Source organism: Hyperolius riggenbachi, chromosome 4 (genome assembly GCF_040937935.1).
Source record: "Hyperolius riggenbachi isolate aHypRig1 chromosome 4, aHypRig1.pri, whole genome shotgun sequence".
In the NCBI taxonomy this organism is placed as follows: domain Eukaryota; kingdom Metazoa; phylum Chordata; class Amphibia; order Anura; family Hyperoliidae; genus Hyperolius; species Hyperolius riggenbachi.
In genome coordinates this window covers 277,086,092-277,107,900 of record NC_090649.1, presented here as the reverse complement: position 1 = coordinate 277,107,900, position 21,809 = coordinate 277,086,092, and the positions used below count along the sequence as shown (strand labels likewise).

At 42.1% G+C, this 21,809-nt stretch overlaps 1 protein-coding gene across 3 annotated transcripts in view; it reads left to right on the top strand.

The window, feature by feature from the left end:
* The window catches only part of REV3L (REV3 like, DNA directed polymerase zeta catalytic subunit), a 235,884-nt gene that overhangs the window by 140,318 nt on the left and 73,757 nt on the right, over positions 1-21,809 (top strand). For 2 of the 3 annotated variants that reach the window (XM_068231311.1, XM_068231310.1), the window contains exons 11-13: positions 3,194-3,431; positions 14,273-14,409; positions 16,412-20,627. In XM_068231311.1, coding sequence (XP_068087412.1) covers positions 3,194-3,431; positions 14,273-14,409; positions 16,412-20,627 — 4,591 coding nt within the window. Of the gene's footprint in view, positions 1-3,193; positions 3,432-10,742; positions 10,891-14,272; positions 14,410-16,411; positions 20,628-21,809 lie in introns of those variants that run through there. The other variant, XM_068231312.1, reaches the window with a different exon arrangement.

The following is a 21,809-nucleotide window of genomic DNA, read 5'->3' as shown; positions in this document are numbered from 1 at the left end:
CAAATAAGAAAAATATATGGGAAGCAAGACTGGACACAATAAAAAGGATGGAGAAATGTAAAGCAAGTTAACTAACTAAAAGAGGATATCGTGAGCTAAATGATTTGGGGATTATGGGTGGATGGATAGCAAAATGCCAGCTAGCATAAAGTAAATACATGGTTCCATTGTGGTCTGATGGTGCACATTTTTATTATGCAATAACTAATTACAAACCCTAGGTATACACTGTACAGTAGGCTTTTCTGGTTGTGTATGTTTGGAAGCTGACTGAAACTTCCTTTTATAAATCCTTGCATAAATAAAGTGAAAAATATTCTACTTCATGCAAAAAGCCATATTATTCTACTTTGTGCATGTATTTAATTTTTTAAATATTGCAATTTAAGGCAGTCCTATAAAGCGGTCACATGAGAAAATACAGTATATTATCTCAGTGTTAATGACCTCTCCACAACAGATTACAAAGCCGTGTCCTGTTATTCCAGTTAGTTTACATTTCTATTGGCTTTATGCTATGACTGTGCAGTTGGCAGTTTGTATTCTGTGCTAGAAACCCTTCATTCATCTCCCAGATGCTGCCTTTATTAGTATGGAATGTGTGATATAGGTCTCAGTGGCAGAATCCCAGGAATCACTTGTTATTGATTTCCTGTGCTCTCTGAGGCTTGACAGACATTCTGACCACCCAGGAGCTCTGAAATGTTTTTGGCCATAGTCACTAAATGGTATCTCACACTTTGCTCTGTATTGCTAGCAAATAATTAGTGTAAGTGAAGAGATTTATTGTTTTTTGCCTGCTGGGTCATGAAAAGCTTTAGGGCTGGTTCAGACGGACGTTTGGAGGCGTTGCGTTTGCTGGCGTCGCGTTCAGCAGCGTTCGTGTGCGTTTGGATGCGGTCGCGTTTTTTCTTCCCCTAGGGGGACATTAGCCGTCGCGGTTAACCTCCCCTGGAAGCTACATGTAGCTTCCAGGGGCTCCTTGAACGCCAGAGAAAATCGGGACCCAAACGCCGCGTTTGTGTAAACGCGCTTGAAAGCTTGGTACAAACGCTCCCATTCACTTGAATGGGAGCGTTTAACACCAAGCCCTGAACGCTGGCTGTAAACGCTCTGCAAACGTCCGTCTGAACCAGCCCTTAGACCGGACATACAGACAAGATTGTGTAAAAGCTTTAGAAATGATAGTGACACCGTCATAGAGCTGCTTGTGGGTGATTGATAGTTGGTGAGTTCAGACCTTTGTTAGCTTGTCTTTGAGATACAGTGTCTGCATACAGTGTGCTCTTTTACTTATTTAGCTGAAACCTGAATGTTTTTCTGAGACATGGTTTTAATGGGAAATGTATGCTTCATTGTTTGAAAATAATGGTTAAAACTGTATCTGCACCTTCAATAAAACGATGATTAAAAAAACTGTATCTGCAAACATCTGTGGAATAATAAGTTGTCATTTGTTAGCATGGCAGAGAGTGTTATTGTGCTCGGCAGTGTGAACATCACGTAGCAATATTCTTGCAAAGAGTAGGGATTTGTCATTTAGCTTCTGGATGTGTATTTATTTCTGAGCTGGATCTGGTCCTTCTAACGTTAAAGTTTATTCTTTATGAAGAAAACGAATTACGAATGGATTAAAGGTTAGTACTAGTTATAGAAGATGGTTAGAGGTTAAGGTTAGGCGTGTGTAGGGGATAAGATTAAGTTGAATATTAAGGTAGGGTGAAAATAATTTGTGTAGTTGGGGGAAAAAAAGGCAAGCAGGTAAAAAGGGTGCAAAAATGGTGGCAATGTTTAAAGCCAGTATTAGCGGCTATAAATGGTAATTTGGGTGCCCAGAGACGTTGGCTGCTCATAGTCACTATTCACTGTTTATAGCAACTATTCACTGTTTATAGCAACTTATGACCACTATTTAGCCATTTATATCCGCTAATTGCGGCTTTTAACATTTCCTCCTGTGGCACAAAAAATATTGAGGGTTAGGGGTTGATGGTCTGTAGTATCAGAAGTGTGTGTGGTTCTTGTGGGTTAAAGTTAAGCACAAGGGGGGTGTTAATGTTAGGCACCACCAGGGGGTGGGGGGGGGTCTTCGGGTTAGGCATTGGTAGAGGGTGGGTTCTGTGTCTGTGTGAGAGTAGGGCTATGTTAGGTCATAGTAAAATATCTGTAAAGATTACTGATACTTTACTATCAGAATTAAGTTATAAAATATTGGTTATTTTACCGATATCCTAATAGTGGCTGTCCCTGGCGCCCTTTTTTTTTTAACATGTATGCGCTTAGGCTATCATCCACATCCCAAAACCATACATGTATGCCCCTTGACCTCCACACCTTTAGTCCTATTGGACCATATGGCAGTTCTCACCTGTTGAACATTAACTTCCACTCACCACCATCGGGGCTGTTGAATGCTATTGTTTGGTCTATGAGCCTTGAGTTAGTTATCCTGACAGGTTTCATGTAAATCTCTTGGCAGCCCATAGGAAAGATGCTTTTTTGGAACTTGTTAAAATCCTGTTAAAGAATAGGAAGAGGCACGTGGCCACATTTCTTGGCTTGCACAGTGTATTCATGATGAAGCCTCTAGGAAAATATATTCCCTTTGGGATACCTAAGAAATGTAAGACCCTTGTGATGAATTTGAGATGCTGATTTCAGACAGGATTTTTGTGCCTGTTGTATAGGTTATTATGTGTTTTACAGTTTCGAAAAATTGCAAAATGTCTTTATGATTCTTGTTTTTATTTTTCCAGTCTTAAAGAGAACCCGAGGTGGGATTTAATTATATTAGTGGGGCACAGAGGCTGGTTGTGCACACTATCACCAGCCTCTGTTGGCCTATGGTGTGCCCCCAGGACCCCCCTGCGATCTGCTGTCCCCTCCGCCGTGCTAGCGACACGCAGCGTGTCGCCAGCACAATGTTTACCTATGCGTGTCTGTCAGCGCCGCTCCCCCGCCTCCTCTGTATCGGCGCTACCCGCCCATGTCCCTTCCCTCCCGCTGATTGGCGGAGGGGGACAGCAGATCGCAGGGGGGTTCTGGGGGCACACCATAGGCCAACAGAGGCTGGTGATAGTGTGCACAACCAGCCTCTGTGCCCCACTAATATAATTAAATCCCACCTCGGGTTCTCTTTAAGTGTATAAGTATTATTAGAACAATGTTTAAGTGACCTCATTATTTTTCCTAGTGGATAGCAGCCAAGATCAAGCCATGGTGAAGTTACTAGCTGGTCTAGAAGATGATGGCTATCAGATGGATGTGTCCAGACGTTTGTCACAAAACAGTACCTTAGCAAGGCACAGTACCATGCATAATAGTGATGATGAGGAAAATGAGCCTCAGATGGAGAAGGAAGAGATGGAACTTAGCATATTAATGTCTCAGAGATGGGACAGCAACCTGGACGAATATGAGGCCAAGAGAAAGTATGTGAGCAACCAGAAAAAAACACATTAACTGATTCTGTAGTCACTGAATTTTGGCCTTTATAAATGTTCATCACAACATACCATCTTTTAAATTGTACATCAGTAATCCACCATATTGTATGCTTTGGAATGTTTTGAAACCTAATGCTGTAGTACTTTGCACTCAATTACTCAAAGTAGGGAACGTATGGAAATACTATCTGACACATTTACAGTGAAAATGGTGTCTACAGCAGCATCAGATCACTAATATACTGTGCCATGTACTCAGATTTCACATTATCTTTGATAACAGGAGAAAGAACCAGGGCAAGCACCAATGGTGGATCCGTGTGCCAGAAGACATTATTCGTTGTTCCAGTCAGACATCTGCTGACTTCCAGCAAAGTAGATTCAAATCTGCCTTTGCTAAAGCGTATGTTGCTTGAAATGGCTTTTAGCCTAGGATCTGCCGTTCCTTCTGCCTTTTCTATTTGCCTGCAGTAATTTGTAACACTAAAGTCCTGCACATAAACTGACTGCTGGCTTGTGCTCTAATTCTTTCTCCTGCCAAGATAACTCGGGTTCTCGCTATTTAGGATAGACAATCTGTAGTAATATAGGTGTTTGCATGCAACATAATGGCTGCAGCAAGTTTCATTGTACAAATGTCTACCTAAAGACTAGTGGCGAACTGTAAGTAGATTTGATTTGTACCGATGACAGACACTATCTGTTACAGCATACCGAGTGGAGATTAGTATACAGAGCTCTGCTTGAACTACTGCATGAAGCTCGGCACCAGAGAGGTAGATCCCAGAGAGAGAGGGCTCCAGGACAGCAGATATGTACTCTGCTGTGTCAACGTCATTCTTGCTGTAGAGCGAAGGACACTGCCACATGTGTCAAAATGGGCACTGCCGACAGGCCTGTGATTAGTTAGAGGTAAATAGTGTCTTAGAACATTTTAAAGATGTTTTTGGACAAACCCTTATTAAACTAGTAAAGATATTTCATTATGTATTAAATTATATGTTGCCTTCCTAGATGGGAAATATACCAACAGAATGGAATTCATGTGCTTAGAAGGATTATTATTATTTATTGTATTTATAAAGCGCCAACATATTATACAGCGCTGGATTGTGTGGTACAAGATTTAGCCATATTTGTGAACATTATATCCTGCAAAAATTTATCTTTTTATTTTTTTTCTTACAGTGTTATTTGAATGGTTGATTAAATACCAACTCAGTGTAATATTTTATCTTTAAAGAGAAACTCCAACCAAGAATTGAACTTTATCCCAATCAGTAGCTGATACCCCCTTTTACATGAGAAATACAATGATTTTCACAAACAGACCATCAGGGGGCGCTGTGTGACTAATTTTGTGCTGAAACCCCTCCCACAAGAGGCTCTGAATACCGCGGTACTCTGGGCAAACTGCCACAATGTAACAATGTTCACAGACAGGAAATGGCTGTTTAAAGCTGTCTGTAACAGCCAGAGCAGCTAGGAGCAGCTACATAACTTGCCCACAGTAACAATGTCACCATGTAATACATGTCAGAATGTGAATCTGGGAGAGGAAAGATTTTACAATGAGCAAACACTGACTAAATCATTTATACATAATTATTGTAAAAATGAAGCACTTTTTTTATTAAATTATTTTCACTGGAGTTCCTCTTTAAGTTTTAGATCGAATTGTAAATATTACAGCTTAAAGAGGAACTCCAGTGAAAATAGTGCTTCATTTTTACAATAATTATGTATAAATGATTTAGTCAGTGTTTGCTCATTGTAAAATCTTTCCTCTCCCCGATTTACTTTCTGACATTTATTACATGGTGACATTTTTACTGTGGGCAGGTTATGTAGCTGCTGCTAGCTGTTTTGGCTGTTGGAGACAGCTGTAAACTGCTATTTCCTGTCTGTGAACCTTGTTACATTGTGTCAAACTGTCAAAAGTACCGCGGTCCTCAGAGCTTCTTGTGGGAGGGGTTTCACCATAATATCAGCCAAACAGCGCCCCCTGATGGTCTGTTTGTGAAAAGCAATAGATTTCTCATGTAAAAGGGGGTATCAGCTACTGATTGGGATAAAGTTAAATTCTTGTTTGGAGTTTCTCTTTAAGGAACTTCAGACAAAGCTTGGAAGGTTCTAATCTGTCAGTTCTAACAGAATGCATGACACTTCTGCGATTTTGTGGCACCAATATTGTGAATCCTGTTGGCACTGGCAACACTCTTATTTAGCAGCTTTGTAACAAAGACTATGCAATATGTTTATAGGGAACCTGAGGTGAAAGGGATATGGGGGATAACATATTAATTTCCTTTCAAAAATCATCTGTGTCTGTTTTTAGCCATATAACATGAACAAGCAAGCAGATCACGTGCTCTGACTGATGTCTGACAGAATTACCTGCATGCTTAACCACTTGAGGACCACAGTCTTTTCGCCCCTTAAGGACCAGAGCCTTTTTCTCCATTCAGATCACTGCAGCTTTCACGGTTTAATGCTCGGTCATACAACCTACCACCTAAATGAATTTTACCTCCTTTTCTTGTCACTAATACAGCTTTCTTTTGATGCTATTTGATTGCTGCTGCGAGTTTTACTTTTTATTATATTCATCAAAAAAGACATGAATTTTGTCAAAAAAATGACTTTTTTAACTTTCTGTGCTGACATTTTTCAAATAAAGTAAAATTTCCTATACACTTGAGCACGAAAGTTATTCTGCTACATGTCTTTGATAAAAAAAAAAACCATTCAGTGTATATTTATTGGATTGGGTAAAAGTTATAGCGTTTACAAACTATGGTGCCAAAAGTGAATTTTCCCATTTTCAAGCATCTCTGACTTTTCTGCGCACCTGTCAGGTTTCATGAGGGGCTAAAATTCCAGGATAGTACAAATACCCGCCAAATGACCCCATTTTGGAAAGAAGACATCCCAAAGTATTCAGTGAGAGGCATGGTGAGTTCATAGAAGATTTTATTTTTTGTCACAAGTTAGCGGAAAATGACACTTTGTGAAAAAAAAAAAAAAAGTTTCCATTTCTTCTAACTTGCGACAAAAAAAAATGAAATCTGCCACGGACTCACTATGCTCCTCTCTGAATACCTTGAAGTGTCTACTTTCCAAAATGGGGTCATTTGTGGGGTGTGTTCACTGTCCTGGCATTTTGGGGGGTGCCTAATTGTAAGCACCCCTGTAAACCTAAAGATGCTCATTGGACTTTGGGCCCCTTAGCGCAGTTAGGCTGCAAAAAAGTGCCACACATGTGGTATTGCCGTACTCAGGAAAAGTAGTATAATGTGTTTTGGGGTGTATTTTTACACATACCCATGCTGGGTGGGAGAAATATCTCCGTAAATGACAATTTTTTTATTTTGTTTACACACAATTGTCTATTTATAGAGATATTTCTCCCACTCAGCATGGGTATGTGGAAAAATACACCCCAAAACACATTATACTACTTCTCCTGAGTACGGCGATACCACATGTGTGGCACTTTTTTGCACCCTAACTGCGCTAAGGGGCCCAAAGTCCAATGAGTACCTTTAGGATTTCACAGGTCATTTTGAGAAATTTCGTTTCAAGACTACTCCTCACGGTTTAGGGCCCCTAAAATGCCAGGACAGTATAGGAACGCCACAAATTACCCCATTTTAGAAAGAAGACACCCCAAGGTATTCCGTTAGATGTATGGTGAGTTCATAGAAGATTTTTTTTTTTTGTCACAAGTTAGCGGAAATTGATTTTAATTGTTTTTTTTCACAAAGTGTCATTTTCCGCTAACTTGTGACAAAAAATAAAATCTTCTATGAACTCACCATACTCCTAACGGAATACCTTGGGGTGTCTTCTTTCTAAAATGGGGTCATTTGTGGGGTTTCTATACTGCCCTGGCATTTTAGGGGCCCTAAACTGTGAGGAGTAGTCTTGAAACCAAATGTCGCAAAATGACCTGTGAAATCCTAAAGGTACTCATTGGACTTTGGGCCCCTTAGCGCACTTAGGGTGCAAAAAAGTGCCACACATGTGGTACCGCCGTACTCAGGAGAAGTAGTATAATGTGTTTTGGGGTGTATTTTTACACATACCCATGCTGGGTGGGAGAAATAACTCTGTAAATGACAATTATTTGATTTTTTTTTACACACAATTGTCCATTTACAGAGAGATTTCTCCCACCCAGCATGGGTATGTGTAAAAATACACCACAAAACACATTATACTACTTCTCCTGAGTATGGCGATACCACATGTGTGACACTTTTTTGCAGCCTAGGTGCGCTAAGGGGCCCAACGTCCTATTCACAGGTCATTTTGAGGCATTTGTTTTCTAGACTACTCCTCACGGTTTAGGGCCCCTAAAATGCCAGGGCAGTATAGGAACCCCACAAGTGACCCCATTTTAGAAAGAAGACACCCCAAGGTATTCTGTTAGGGGTATGGTGAGTTCATAGAAGATTTTATTTTTTGTCACAAGTTAGTGAAAAATGACACTTTGTGAAAAAAACAATAAAAATCCAATTTCCGCTAACTTTTGACAAAAAATAAAATATTATATGAACTCATCATACACCTAACAGAATACCTTGGGGTGTCTTCTTTCTAAAATGGGGTCACTTGTGGGGTTCCTATACTGCCCTGGCATTTTACGGGCCCAAAACTGTGAGTAGTCTGGAAACCAAATTTCTCAAAATGACTGTTCAGGGGTATAAGCATCTGCAAATTTTGATGACAGGTGGTCTATGAGGGGGCAAATTTTGTGGAATCGGTCATAAGCAGGGTGGCCTCTTAGATGACAGGATGTTTTGGGCCTGATCTGATGGATAGGAGTGCTAGGGGGGGTGACAGGAGGTGATTGATGGGTGTCTCAGGGGGCGGTTAGAGGGGAAAATAGATGCAATCAATGCACTGGGGAGGTGATCGGAAGGGGGTCTGAGGGGGATCTGAGGGTTTGGCCGAGTGATCAGGAGCCCACACGGGGCAAATTAGGGCCTGATCTGATGGGTAAGTGTGCTAGGGGGTGACAGGAGGTGATTGATGGGTGTCTCAAGGTGTGATTAGAGGGGGGAAATAGATGCAAGCAATGCACTGGCGAGGTGATCAGGGCTCGGGTCTGAGGGCGTTCTGAGGTGTGGGCGGGTGATTGGGTGCCCGCAAGGGGCAGATTAGGGTCTAATCTGATGGGTAACAGTGACAGGTGGTGGTAGGGGGTGATTGATGGGTGATTGATGGGTAATTAGTGGGTGTTTAGAGGAGAGAAGAGATGTAAACACTGCACTTGGGAGGTGATCTGATGTCGGATCTGCGGGCGATCTATTGGTGTGGGTGGGTGATCAGACTGCCCGCAAGGGGCAGGTTAGGGGCTGTTTGATGGGTGGCAGTGACAGGGGGTGATTGGTGGGTGGCAGTGACAGGGGGTGATTGATGGGTGATTGACAGGTGATCAGTGGCTTATTACAGGGAATAACAGATGTAAATATTGCACTGGCGAATTGATAAGGGGGGGTCTGAGGGCAATCTGAGCATGTGGGCGGGTGATTGGGTGCCCGCAAGGGCCAGATTAGGGTCTAATCTGATGGGTAACAGTGACAGGTGGTGATAGGGGGTGATTGATGGGTAATTAGTGGGTGTTTAAAAGAGAGAAGAGATGTAAACACTGCACTTGGGAGGTGATCTAATGTCGGATCTGCGGGCGATCTATTGGTGTGGGTGGGTGATCAGATTGCCCGCAAGGGTCAGGTTAGGGGCTGATTGATGGGTGGCAGTAACAGGGGGTGATTGATGGGTGGCAGTGACAGGGGGTGATTGATGGGTGATTGACAGGTGATAAGTGGGTTATTACAGGGAATAACAGATGTAAATATTGCACGGGCGAATTGATAAGGTGGGGGGGGTCTGAGGGCAATCTGAGCGTGTGGGCGGGTGATTGGGTGCCCGCAAGGGGCAGATTAGGGTCTAATCTGATGGGTAACAGTGACAGGTGGTGATAGGGGGTGATTGATGGGTAATTAGTGGGTGTTTAGAGGAGAGAATAGCTGTAAACAATGGATTTGGGAGGTGATCTGATGTCGGATCTGCGGGCGATCTATTGGAGTGGGTGGGTGATCAGATTGCCCGCAAGGGGCAGGTTAGGGGCTGATTGATGGGTGGCAGTGACAGGGGGTGATTGACGGGTGATTGACGGGTGATCAGGGGGGATAGATGCATACAGTACATGGGGGGGGGGGGGTCTGGGGGGGGGGGTCTGGGGAGAATCTGAGGGGTGGGGGGGTGATCAGGAGGGAGTAGGGGGCAGATTAGGGACTAAAAAAAAAAATAGCGTTGACAGATAGTGACAGGGAGTGATTGATGGGTGATTAGGGGGGTGACTGGGTGCAAACAGTGGTCTGGGGGGTGGGCAGGGGGGGGTCTGAGGGGTGCTGTGGGCGATCAGAGGGCAGGGGGGGGGGAAATCAGTGTGCTTGGGTGCAGACTAGGGTGGCTGCAGCCTGCCCTGGTGGTCCCTCGGACACTGGGACCACCAGGGCAGGAGGCAGCCAGTATAATAGGCTTTGTATACATTACAAAGCCTATTATACACAGTACACGCGGCGATTCGGGTGCTAGTAACCCGCCGGCGCTTCCGAACGGCCGGCGGGTTACAGCGAACGGGGGGCGGAGCCAGTCCCCGGCGGCTGATCGCGTCACGAATGACGCGATCGCCGCATAGCCACTCCCGCAGCCGCCCCCGCCGATGGGCGTATTGCGGTCGTTTGGGCCCGGACTTTGCCGCCGCCCATCGGCTGGGGGCGGTCGTGAAGTGGTTAAAATTGGAAGGAAGGAGGTGCCCCAAAATGTCAAGGTAATGCCTGTACCAAAATATCAAAATAAGAATAAAAAAAGCTTTCATTTAAGAAAAAAAGGACATTGCCTGTGTGAGGTAACTAAAATGTATTATTTATTGAGACATCCTTACAAGTGTCTGAATTCACAGTACCGGTAAATTTTAGTTACCTCACACAGGTTACCTCACCTTGTCCTTTAGAGGTAAACTTTTTCATTTTGATATATTGGTATATATATATATATACAATACCACACATGTCTACTGATCAAATATAACTTTATTAACAAATTGCTAAATATTGTCACCCCTATACCACTTAAAAACGAGCAGGTATTGGTTGTTCAAGCCTATACTGTTCACACTACCCCGCTCGTATCAACACTAGTATCATCACTAGTATCAGCCACCCACCGGCACTTCGTCAGTTGATTAGTGGGCGGTTATCTGCTACTAACTGAACGAATGATTGAATAACTTGCTGAACCCAAGCACTGAATATCAGCGTTGACCAAACCCATTCACATACTGAAACTGTCTTATGACCTGGAGCTCAACATTAATATAGCATACTGACAGCGTGCTGCTGATTTGAATCTCCCGGGAGACAATAAGACTGTAGTATGTATGAGAGTGGTGTGGTATGTGGCTGGTTTGAGTGACACAGCCGGCTGTGAACAGTATAGGCTTGAACAACCTATACCTGCTAGTATTTAAGGAGTATATAATATAGGAGACCATATTTAGCAATTTGTTAATAAAGTTATATTTGATAAGTAGACGTGTGGCATTGTGTGTGTGTGTATGTATGTATGTATGTATATATGTATATGTATGTGTATATGTATATGTATATATGTATGTATATATGTATATATATGTGTATATGTATATATATGTATAATATATATATATATAGGTCGCCACTCATGACTCTCCTGAATAAGGATATAAGAAGTCATATTGATTTAAAGTGAACCTTAAGTTTTACTCACCTGGGGCTTCTACCAGCCCCCTGCAGCAGTCCTGTGCCCTCGCAGCCACTCACTAATCATCTGGTCCCCCGCTGCCAGCTAGTTTCGTTTTTGCCGACAGGCCCGTCAGGACTGGCCACGCGTATCTTTTTCCGCATTCTCGACTATAATTGACGCTATTGCGGACCGCAACGCGTACAACAATGCGCGTTGCCGCATATCTACGCGTAGGTAATTTGGCAACACGTATCTTTGTACACGTTGCGGTCCGCAATAGCGCTAATTACAGTCGGCAAAAACGAAACTAGCTGGCAGCGGGGGACCAGAGGATTAGTGAGTGACTGCGAGGGCACGGGACGGCTGCAGGGGGCTGGTAGAAGCCCCAGGTGAGTAAAACTCATTTTTTTTTGGGCTTAAGGTTCACTTTAAGCACAGGACATTGTTGAATATATTGGTATAGCCATTAACTTGACATTTTGGGGCATCTCCTCTCCTCCAGTTTTAGCCACAAAGCCATAATAATCACAAAAGTGGCAGTGGAATAAACAAAAGGTGGAACATACAACCTCCAATCTTATTATAAGAAAGCAATGTAAGACACTATAGATTTGAAAAAAAAATCATATCAAAATTGTATCGAACTACCAATAGTTAGCCACAAAGCCTTCCAATCTATTGAGGGGGGGGGGGGGCAGTTTTCTTTGAACTTTAACTATTTTTGTTAGAGCGCACCATACCCTACCTAAAGACACAAGACGGGATTTCCTCACTGGCAAGTACACTTTGGTTGCTGGTCTTGCAGCCCTTGTTTGTAAGTATTACTCATATACCGTATTTTTGGGACCATAAGACACACTTTTTCTCCCCCAAACATGGGGGTAAAAAGTGCCTGCGTCTTATGGTCCAAATGCTGCCTGGCACCAGGTGTCCCCCATTTGGAATTCCCTCAGTGATGCCGCCTCTGTATCCCTGCGGCTGTCTTTTCCTTTCCCCTTCTCTCTATCGGCATCTGTGGGGGCAGTGTGCAGGATGCCTGCAGGTCTGTAATACCCCGTGTCCCCGGCAGCTGTCCCATCCCTCTAGACTTGTCGGTCCTGCCTCCCCTGTCCGCCTCTGTCCCTTCTTCCTCTTTCCCGTCTCGCTAAAACATCTATGGCGAGGGTGCAGTCTGTGGCTTACCGATAAATGCCACAGTGCAGTGATAACCAGCGGGAATCCTTCGGTTTCAAGCCGCCGCGGGGTCCGTGCACGCTGTCAAAGTCTGTTTCCCTTCACTTCCGCCTACGTCACCAATGCGGAAGTGAAAAGAAACAGACTTTGATAGCGTGCATGGACACCGCGGCGGCTTGAACCCAAAGGATTACCGCTGGTTATCACTGCACTGTGGCATTTATCGGTAAGCCACAGACTGCACCCTCGCCATAGATGCTTTAGCGAGACGGGAAAGAGAAAGAAGGGACAGAGGCGGACGGGGGAGGCAGGACCGACAAGTCTAGAGGGATGGGACAGCTGCCGGGGCACGGGGGGGGGGGGGGGGGGGGGGTTTGGGGCAGCTGTTCATCGGCAAGCCACAGACTGAACCCTCGCCATAGATGCTTTAGCGAGATGGGAAAAGAGGACGACGGAACAGAGGCGGATGGGGGGAGGCAGGACTGACAAGTCTGGAGGGATGGGACAGCCGCCGGGGACACTGGGTATTACGATCCTGCACACTGCCCTCACAGATGCCGATTAGAGAGATGGGGAACATAGAAGACAGCAGTAAGAGGGGGGGGGGGGGGGAGGGGACACATGAGTACAGGGGGCACCTAAAAGCACATGGGGCACTTTAAAGGACATAGGGACATCTAAGAGCACATGGGGGGCACTTAAGAAAACACAGGGGGGCACTTTTAAGGACACGAAGAGCGCACAGGGGGGACTTTAAAGGACACAAGGGGTACCAAAGTGCACACAGGATGGCATTTTAGAGGACACAGGGGGCACCTGAGTATAGGGGGGGCATTTAAGAGGACTCTGGGGGGCAGAGGAGGACACGAGGAGGAGGGCGGCACAAATGACACAAGAGGTGCAAGGGGGACATATTAATTAAGGAGGGGAGAAGTTACATAAGACACCCCTGCACCATGGACGCGCACCAGGTTTAGTATTTTTTTTCCTGGTTTTTGCCCTCTAAACCTGGGTGAATCTTATGGTCCGGAAAATACGGTATTTACTTTAACTCAAGACTGCATCTCAACTTACTACGCCATAAGGGGCTACTGGTGTCTGTGTCTTCTTCTGTCTCTTCTGGGAGGGTCCATGGATCCTCTGGTATACCACACAACCCCTTACCTGCATGCTTGTTTTAGGTGTGTGATTCAGGTAGTACTTTGACCAAAGAGCTAAGCAGGACAGCCAGGCAACTGGTATTGCTTAAAAGGAAATAAATATGGCAGCCTCCAATATTGATCTCAGTTCAGGTTACCTTTAAGACAAGGGAATATTTAATCACCTCAAAAAAAAGTGTTGCATTGAAATAACTGACGAAAACAGTTATGATTTAGATGGTCAGTTTTTATGCAGTTTGTAAATTAAGTTAATGTCGGCCTTATTCCCAAGCTGTGCACAATTTGCAATAAATGTGCAAACAAGCCAGAATTATTAGCATGATTCTATATAATAATCATTTAAATGTGTAATCATTGCAAAAAGCTTTACAGTGGGAACATTTCAGTTCCTGATAATATGTACAAGTTTTTTTAGCATATTGTCAAATGTTAAAACTGAATGACGTCCTCACTGGTAATGTAACACATACAACCAAGGTATGTGAGATGTTAGATGGTGGCTAAAAATGTATCCGTAAAATAGTACGAAAACCTAATCCAGTGTCACTGTGATTAGCATGAATCTACCTCTAAAGAAACGGTGAAGTGCACAGTTCATATTGTGTGGTATATTTCTAATGTAATTTAATTCCATGTAGACCTGTGCTTTTTGCATTTCCAAACTCTGCTCTGACGCTAACTCAATTTTTTTCCCCACAGTTTTGTGAAGAACATTGATGGAAGTTCATCTGAGGAAGAGTGTTCATCTGACAGTGAAATGGAGTGGAGTAATAACAAGCTGCTTCTTGCAAATCTTTCTATACCTCAATTAGACGGCACAGCAGACGAGAACAGTGGTATGTAATACTTTTATAACACACAACATTTTTCCTTTTCTTAAAGATTTCTTAGATGGAAGAAATTGGTATTTGCTTTTTGCCTTGCTTCAAATATTGCTGCAGTGATTAAATCCATGCCTGTAGTAGAGGATGCATTCTACAAGCATAGCGCATTTTGTGACATGCTTTATGTTCCACAGATGAGAGGGTATTTGTTCATACATTCAAGTCTATGCCGGCACAGTGTTTTTTGATTTGGGGGGCAATGGCCTCAATTCACTAAGCTTCCCTAAGCTATCAGACACTTTATCAAACGTTTGATAATTTACCTCATGAGTAAAATCTAATTTTGAATTCACTAAGGCGTTATAGATTCATTGGAATTTTTATCAATAAAACATTCTATAAATCTATAACACCTTAGTGAATTCAAAATTTGATTTTACTCATGAGGTAAATTATCAAACCTTTGAAAAAGTGTTTTTTGTTTGTTTGTTTGTTTGTTTTTTTGTTTTTTTTTCTTTTTTAGTCTTTTTGGACATTGAGAAAAAAAAAGTGTACAGATAGCCATACAATGGCAAAATTTTCGATAGATCAGACATTAAAATCAACATAATGATTGAATCCAGTGAAAATCTATTGAAGCTATGGTATTGCAAGTTAAATATTGAAATCTAGTCCAATATCTGTCAGTGTAGAGGGGTAGAACAGATATTTTTTTACCCAGGGCCGAATTTACCATAAGGTACTGGAGGCACATGCCTTCAGGCGCCTGATGATGGAAAGGCGGCTCGTTCCCCTTCCCTAGTGCAGCCTTTCCTATGCAGAGTCTCCTGCAGAGGGTAAGTGAGAAGTTACTCACCCATCTCTCGGCATTCCACTGAGGAGATCTCCCTTCAGTCGGGGGACCACTAGCTACTTAATACTGAGGGTACCTCTAGCTACCTAATGCGAACGGACACCTGTAGCTACCTATGATGGGCAAGGGATGCAAGAGAGAAGTGACAGCTGGGACAGCCAGCAAACTTGTGCAGTTTTGTCGGGGTTTGTAGATTCATAGAGGGTTAAGTATAGTGTGCCAGGACATCTGTGCCTATAGGCTCCTGTCATGTAAATCCGGGCCTGCTTTTACCATTATCTGCCACTAATCTACTAGTGTATGGTCACCTTAAGATCCTGCAATAGTATCTGATTCTGATAACTGCATTGATGCACTTTCACTAATTGACTGATTTGTAGATATCACACTATTTAGCTGGGGAAGGGGGGTTGATGATAGACTGGAAGGCAGTGGCAAACCCTTGAATCACTGCTACAAGTAGTATACATCCAATTTTAATCTGCTGATGTCTACTACACAAGGTTTGGTAAGAAAACACCAGAAGAAAATGCATACCCTTAAACACTCCTGTGTATTTGTAAAAGGCATTTTTAGTATGCAATTTTAGTGACACACATAAGGAAGCTGGTTGTACGACTGAGATACAATAGCTAAAATTACACTAAGGACCATAGATGATCATGGCATAATACATTTTTAAAGAACACCTAAAATGAGAGGGATATGGAGGCTGCCATATGTATTTCCTTTTAAGCAATACCAGTTGCCTCGCTATCCTGTTGATCCTCTGCCTCTAATACTTTTAACCATAAACCCTGAACAAGCATGCAGATTAGGTACTCTGACTGAAGTATGACTGGATTAGCTGCATGCTTGTATCTAGTGTGTTTCAGACACTACTGCAGCCAAATAGATCAGCAGGGCTGGCAGGCAACTGGTATTGTTTTAAAGGAAATAAATCTGGCAACCCCCTTATACTTCTCGCTTCAGGTTCCCTTTAATTGTCCTCCAGTGATTGATGGCTACTCTACTTAATTATAGCTATACAGTTATCTTAGATCACTGGAGCAATATTGCTTTGATGCTGTGTATTACATTTTGCTTAGAACTTTAAACTCTGTAAGTGATTTTGAAAGGCCATCTTAAAACTTACATCTCTGTTCATTTTGTTTTTTGCAGACAGTGCATTGAATAATGAAAGTACATTAACCCATTCTTCTGTCATTGCAAAGAGCAAGTTGTCAATCAGACCCTCGATCTTTCACAAAGATGCTGCTTCACTGGAACCCCAGTCTTCTGCTATAACAGCATTACAATGTCAGCAAACAAGTGCCCTTTCAACTCCTCACGTGCTAAAGAAAGAGGATTTAATAGAGGAGCTTATCCAGTCACCTGTGGAAAAAGGAACTGAACTTTCCGTCCATTCTTTAACAAATGATAGCACTTACAGTATAAAATATCCAGCACCTTTTAAGAGTTCTGCTCATTCAGACATTCTTCACAAAGAGGTAGGAATGAATGACATTGTTTCTGTTTCAGCCAGTGACAAGAATGTCTTTGAGGATGGACTCTCCTCGGTAAATCGACATCTGCAGTGCAGAAAACTCACCAGCATTAGAAAAGATAAAGATGCCTCCTTCTTGCATATCAATCGACACAGTGCTGATGGAGCAGTAGATAGAACGTCACGAAATTTTGTGGAAGTGAGTACCACCAAACCTAAAAGGACTGTAGACACAAGTGACAAATGTAACATTGCCCCAAACAACTTAATTCATGGAGCTTTCAATGAAAGTGGAGTTGATAGAAGTCCATGTATTGATATTAATAGAGGCACAGTTCATCCTGTGGATTCAGACTTTAATGAAGGAAGCCTTAATAAAATGAAGGTACGATATGAAGAATTTCAGGAAGAAAAAGCAGAGGTTACCAATCTTAACCAGCAGGGAACCCATTACAACTTTTTCCCCAGTGTGGTCCTCTCCAACTGTTTGAACCGACCACAAAAGGCTTCACCAAAGGCTTGCATGACTCGGCAGCCTAAAAAACGGTCCCGGCTAAAGCTGGCTAAGAAAATTAAAACTGCAATAAATAATGAGCCAGAAGATATTAGGAGGGAAGGGAGCAATCAAGAATATACAGCACTTGACAAACAAGATGAACTCAGTCTAGAACAGCCTACAGTTCAGCACAATAAAGTGGATTGTTTGGATTTTCAGGACTCTGTTCATTTAAATAACACAGACCTCATAACAGACAGCACTTATGCTCCGGGTAATGCTTGTAGTAAAAGTCCACCTGATGTTGACAGGGTACCTTCCTGTGACATGGCTGTGATAATGGATGGGGGTGCATTTCAAGGTAACACATATGAGATGAGTAACTATGAATATCCTTTTGAAGGGGGCAATGCTAATTCTGACAAAACTTTAGCACTTTATAGTAATAAATATACATTAAGAACAAAACGAAAAGTTAATTTTGACAGTGAAGATGGGGAATTGATTTTGGGAGCTAGCAGTTTAAAAGCTAATCTACCTCAACCTGTTGAAGCCAATGACTGTATGACAATTCCTCAAAAATCACGCAAGCGCAGAAAAGTTTCTAAGCTACCCCCAGTAATTATAAAGTATATAATTATCAATCGATTTAAAGGCAGAAAGAATATGAAAATTAAATTACAAAAGCTAGATCCCAGTGAAGAGCAGGTAATATTAACAGAAGAGAAAATTAAATATTATAGTACACTGGCACCTTTAAAAGATTTCTGGCCCAAAGTACCAGATTCTCCTGCAACCAAATACCCAGTATTGCCAACCACACCAAAGAAGAACGGTAAAAGGAAAGCCAAACTGAAATCTAGCAAGAAGAAACCTGGAAGAGTTCCAAAGACTGTAAGCAATGTCCGTAAGCAATCCTTACCTCTGAGGAGGAGAAGACAACATACTTTCCTTATGCCTCCATTGCCATCATATATTGATGAAACAAACGACTGTGAAGAAGACTACAAAGATGTAATGTCAAAACTAGGCTTTCTTACTGAAAGAAGTCCAAGCCCAATAAATGTGTCTCCACCACGCTGTTGGTCACCAACTGATCCACAAGCTGAAGCAAAGATGGCAAGTCTGGGAGAAGGGGTGGCACTCTTTAAAAATGATCCCATAAAGAGTGGGAGGAAAGAAAACAATGTTTGTTCCAAAAAAAGGCAGCGGAAGCCGCAAACTAACAAATCTTGGAAAAAGTTAGCAATAATCCCCCCAGCAGACAAACAAGAAATCCATATCAACCAGCATGAATTAAGTAAAGATGTGAAAGTGCAAAAAGGTAAATCTAAGCAGAAAAAAAGGGAAAAGGCTCCACGAAAACACACCAAAATTAAAGACCGTGATAAAAGTGTAAATTCTGAAACTGTCTCAGACCCTGTGGACGCTGTGGGTGAAGAGCAAATGGTGTTTTCTGCAGACATAGATGTAAAGCCAACTTGTACTACCCAGTCATCAGAGCTGATGCTTTCTGTTTTCTCTACCGGACATGTCCACTCAACACAACTGTCTGGCAACATACAGGACGACTCACCAGATGACAAACATGTCTTTTTTGGCACACCTTCACCAACTGTTTCTCAGAATTCTACTGTTGTTGAAAAGGAGTCCAATTCTGCTTCAGTGCCTTTGCCACCAAATCCAAACATAGAGCCATTTAAAATAAATGCTTTTGGAACACAATTTTCTAATGTGTTCCAAGCTAAGGAATCAACTGCAACTCAAAATGCAGTTAAAAAATCATTTAACCATACATCTCAGGTAATACAAAGTGCACAGTTTATTTTGAATTGTTCTCCTTTTGTTCAAGAGGATCCCACAGAAGTACAGAAAAAGCTTTTAGCTTCTGTTGGGAAATTGCGGGATACACAAAATGTTCCAGACTCCATGCCTTTTGAGAAATTGCAGTCTAAACTTTTACCTTGCACAATGAGTAGCCAGCAGCAGCACACAGGGTTACATGACGCAACTAAACAAAGCGATTCAAGTGCTTCTCCAGAAAGTCAATTCTCAAAAAGCTCTTTGGTTACATCGTTAAAAAGCCCTATCAAATTGTCCTCTTGGGAACAGAAAGGAGACTTATTTGATGGAACACAATTTGCTTCTCAGAATTTGAGTAAAAATTGTTTGCCTGAAATTTTCTCAGGTTCTAAAACTATTCAGAATTCAACCAAGGCAAGTGCCTCACAAGGAATCCTAGATGTACAATCTGGAATTGCTGTTCTGAAGGACTTACTACACAAAAAGCAACAGAAAGTACAAACAGGGTTGCTAGAAGGCACAGACAGTAAAACTAAAGGTAGTTCATCTACTCAAAAGGAACTTAAGTGTACCATTGTGAAATCTCAGTGTGCAAAGCCCAATAAAAAGTCAAGGACTCCTCGAAGCACAAAACCGAAAGCAGCCAAGAACTTGAAAATGGACCTAACTAAACATCTGAGTGACAACCAGATTAAAAACTATACCTCTGAGGGGAGTCAAGGGATTTTTTCTGATCCTGATTTTGAAAGCTGTTACTCTCTAGAAGACAGTTTATCGCCTGATCATGCCTATAATTTTGATATAAATTCTGTTGGTCAGGCTGGACTCTGTAGTTTGTACACGGGGAGTCAGTTTATTTCAGCAGATCAAAATTTGCCACAAAAGTTCTTGAGTGATCCCATACCAAGCCATACTCCAGATCCAGAATGTGTAAAACAGGAAAACCAAGAATCTGAAGAGAAAAATGTCCATACCATGGACCGTAAGGTGCTGATAAGACCTAGCTCTCTTAGCCCTGATTTATTTGAAAAATGTTCCGTAGACAATAAAAGTCCCTTTAGCCATTGGAGAAATGGATTTCTTAACCAGAATGTTCATAATTCATCTTCAGCACATGGTGTCTTCACGCAGCATTCAGAAGCCTCCGAAAATAAATGCAGGCCACTGAAGTCAGGACTTCTAAAAGAGGCTTCATTCATTGCACCCCGGTCAGAGTGGGCTAATACAGAAATGCATAGCCAAGCTAAAAATCCAGTATCTGATTTGTGCAGTCAGCCTAGCTCTCATTCTTCATTTTCTGGGCTTGCTTCCTCTCCTGATACAGATTTCATGGATGGAGATTTAGAATTGTATATTTCAAGACACAGTGAAGGACTGACTCCAACTCCTTATAGTTCCCCTAGATCTATTTGTTCACCATCTCAGTCAAAGAATGGAAGTGCTACACCTCGACCAGTTCATATTTTAAAGCCCTTGATGTCGCCTCCTACCCGAGAAGAGATAATGGCAACTCTATCTGACCATGATCTGATGGAGACAGTGTACCAAGAACCATTCTTCAGTAATCCTTTAGATGCTCCAGAAAAGCCAAGGTAAGAATATAAATATAGGCTCTTTTTTTTTTTTTTTTTCCCTCCTTTCAGTCCCACTTTTGACGCTGCATGACTGCTTCATATTTCTATGTTAAATGTGTTGATGGATCACCATCTCTGGCTAGGGAAGGAAATCTCTTTTTCTGGAAGCAAAAAGCAATAAAACAAAGTTAGAAACCAGCAGCCAAGTATTTTAAACATGTTTATATAAAAAGTTGTGATATTAAAACCTTTGTGCATTGCTAATTGAAGCAAATTTACTATTGTGCCGATTAAAAATGGGAGACAGAGCTAGGGCTGTAACTTTTCACAAACTACGCTCACAACATACATCTGATCTAATGTCAAGGGAGCAATCTTCAAACGCATACGATTTACACTATGTTAATGGCTTGAAAATGAACAGGTATGCCTCCCACCATGCTACATACATTTAAATTGTGGAAAATGTTACAATTCAGATATGAATTACAGAATAAACTTTCACCTTAAATGGAGATTACAGGTAATCTGGATCTTCCGACAACCCTGCAGGCAAGTGCATTATTGTGGAGAACTGAGAAAATAAAGGCACTAACTAAATTAATCAATATGAGTAAATACTGAGTTTGGACAAAATAATGGAAACACTTAACATTTTGGCATCCTAATCTTTGAACATGTTTTAAGCAATCAAAACTTTTTTTTTGATTATTATTTTTGTTATTTGATATGTTTCATTAAAATAATAGGTTTTTTTTACAGATATTTAAACCAAAGTTGGTTATACTTTATAAAAAAGGCAGACTTTCAAAGAGGCCAAATTGTTGGTGCTGGTATGGCAGGCACTACTGTAACAGAAACTGCCCGATTGCTTGGCATTTCAAGAGGTACTGTCTCAAAAGTAAGGACTGCCTTTGAAAGAGAAGGAAAAGCATCCTCAGCAAAGCACAGTTGTGGCCGAAAGCTGAAGTTGTCTTAGAGAGACCGTCGGACTCTAAATCGAATTGTTACAAAAGCTTGCGAGACCACAGCTCCTAAAATCACTGCAGAGCTTAATGAACACCGAAAGAACCCAGTTTCCACAAAAACGGTTTGTCGGGAGCTGCACAAATCTGGATTCCACAGAAGAACTGCAATTAGAAAACATCTGCTCTCACAGACCAATGTTTCAAAGCGTTGAGTGGTGTAGAAACCACCAGA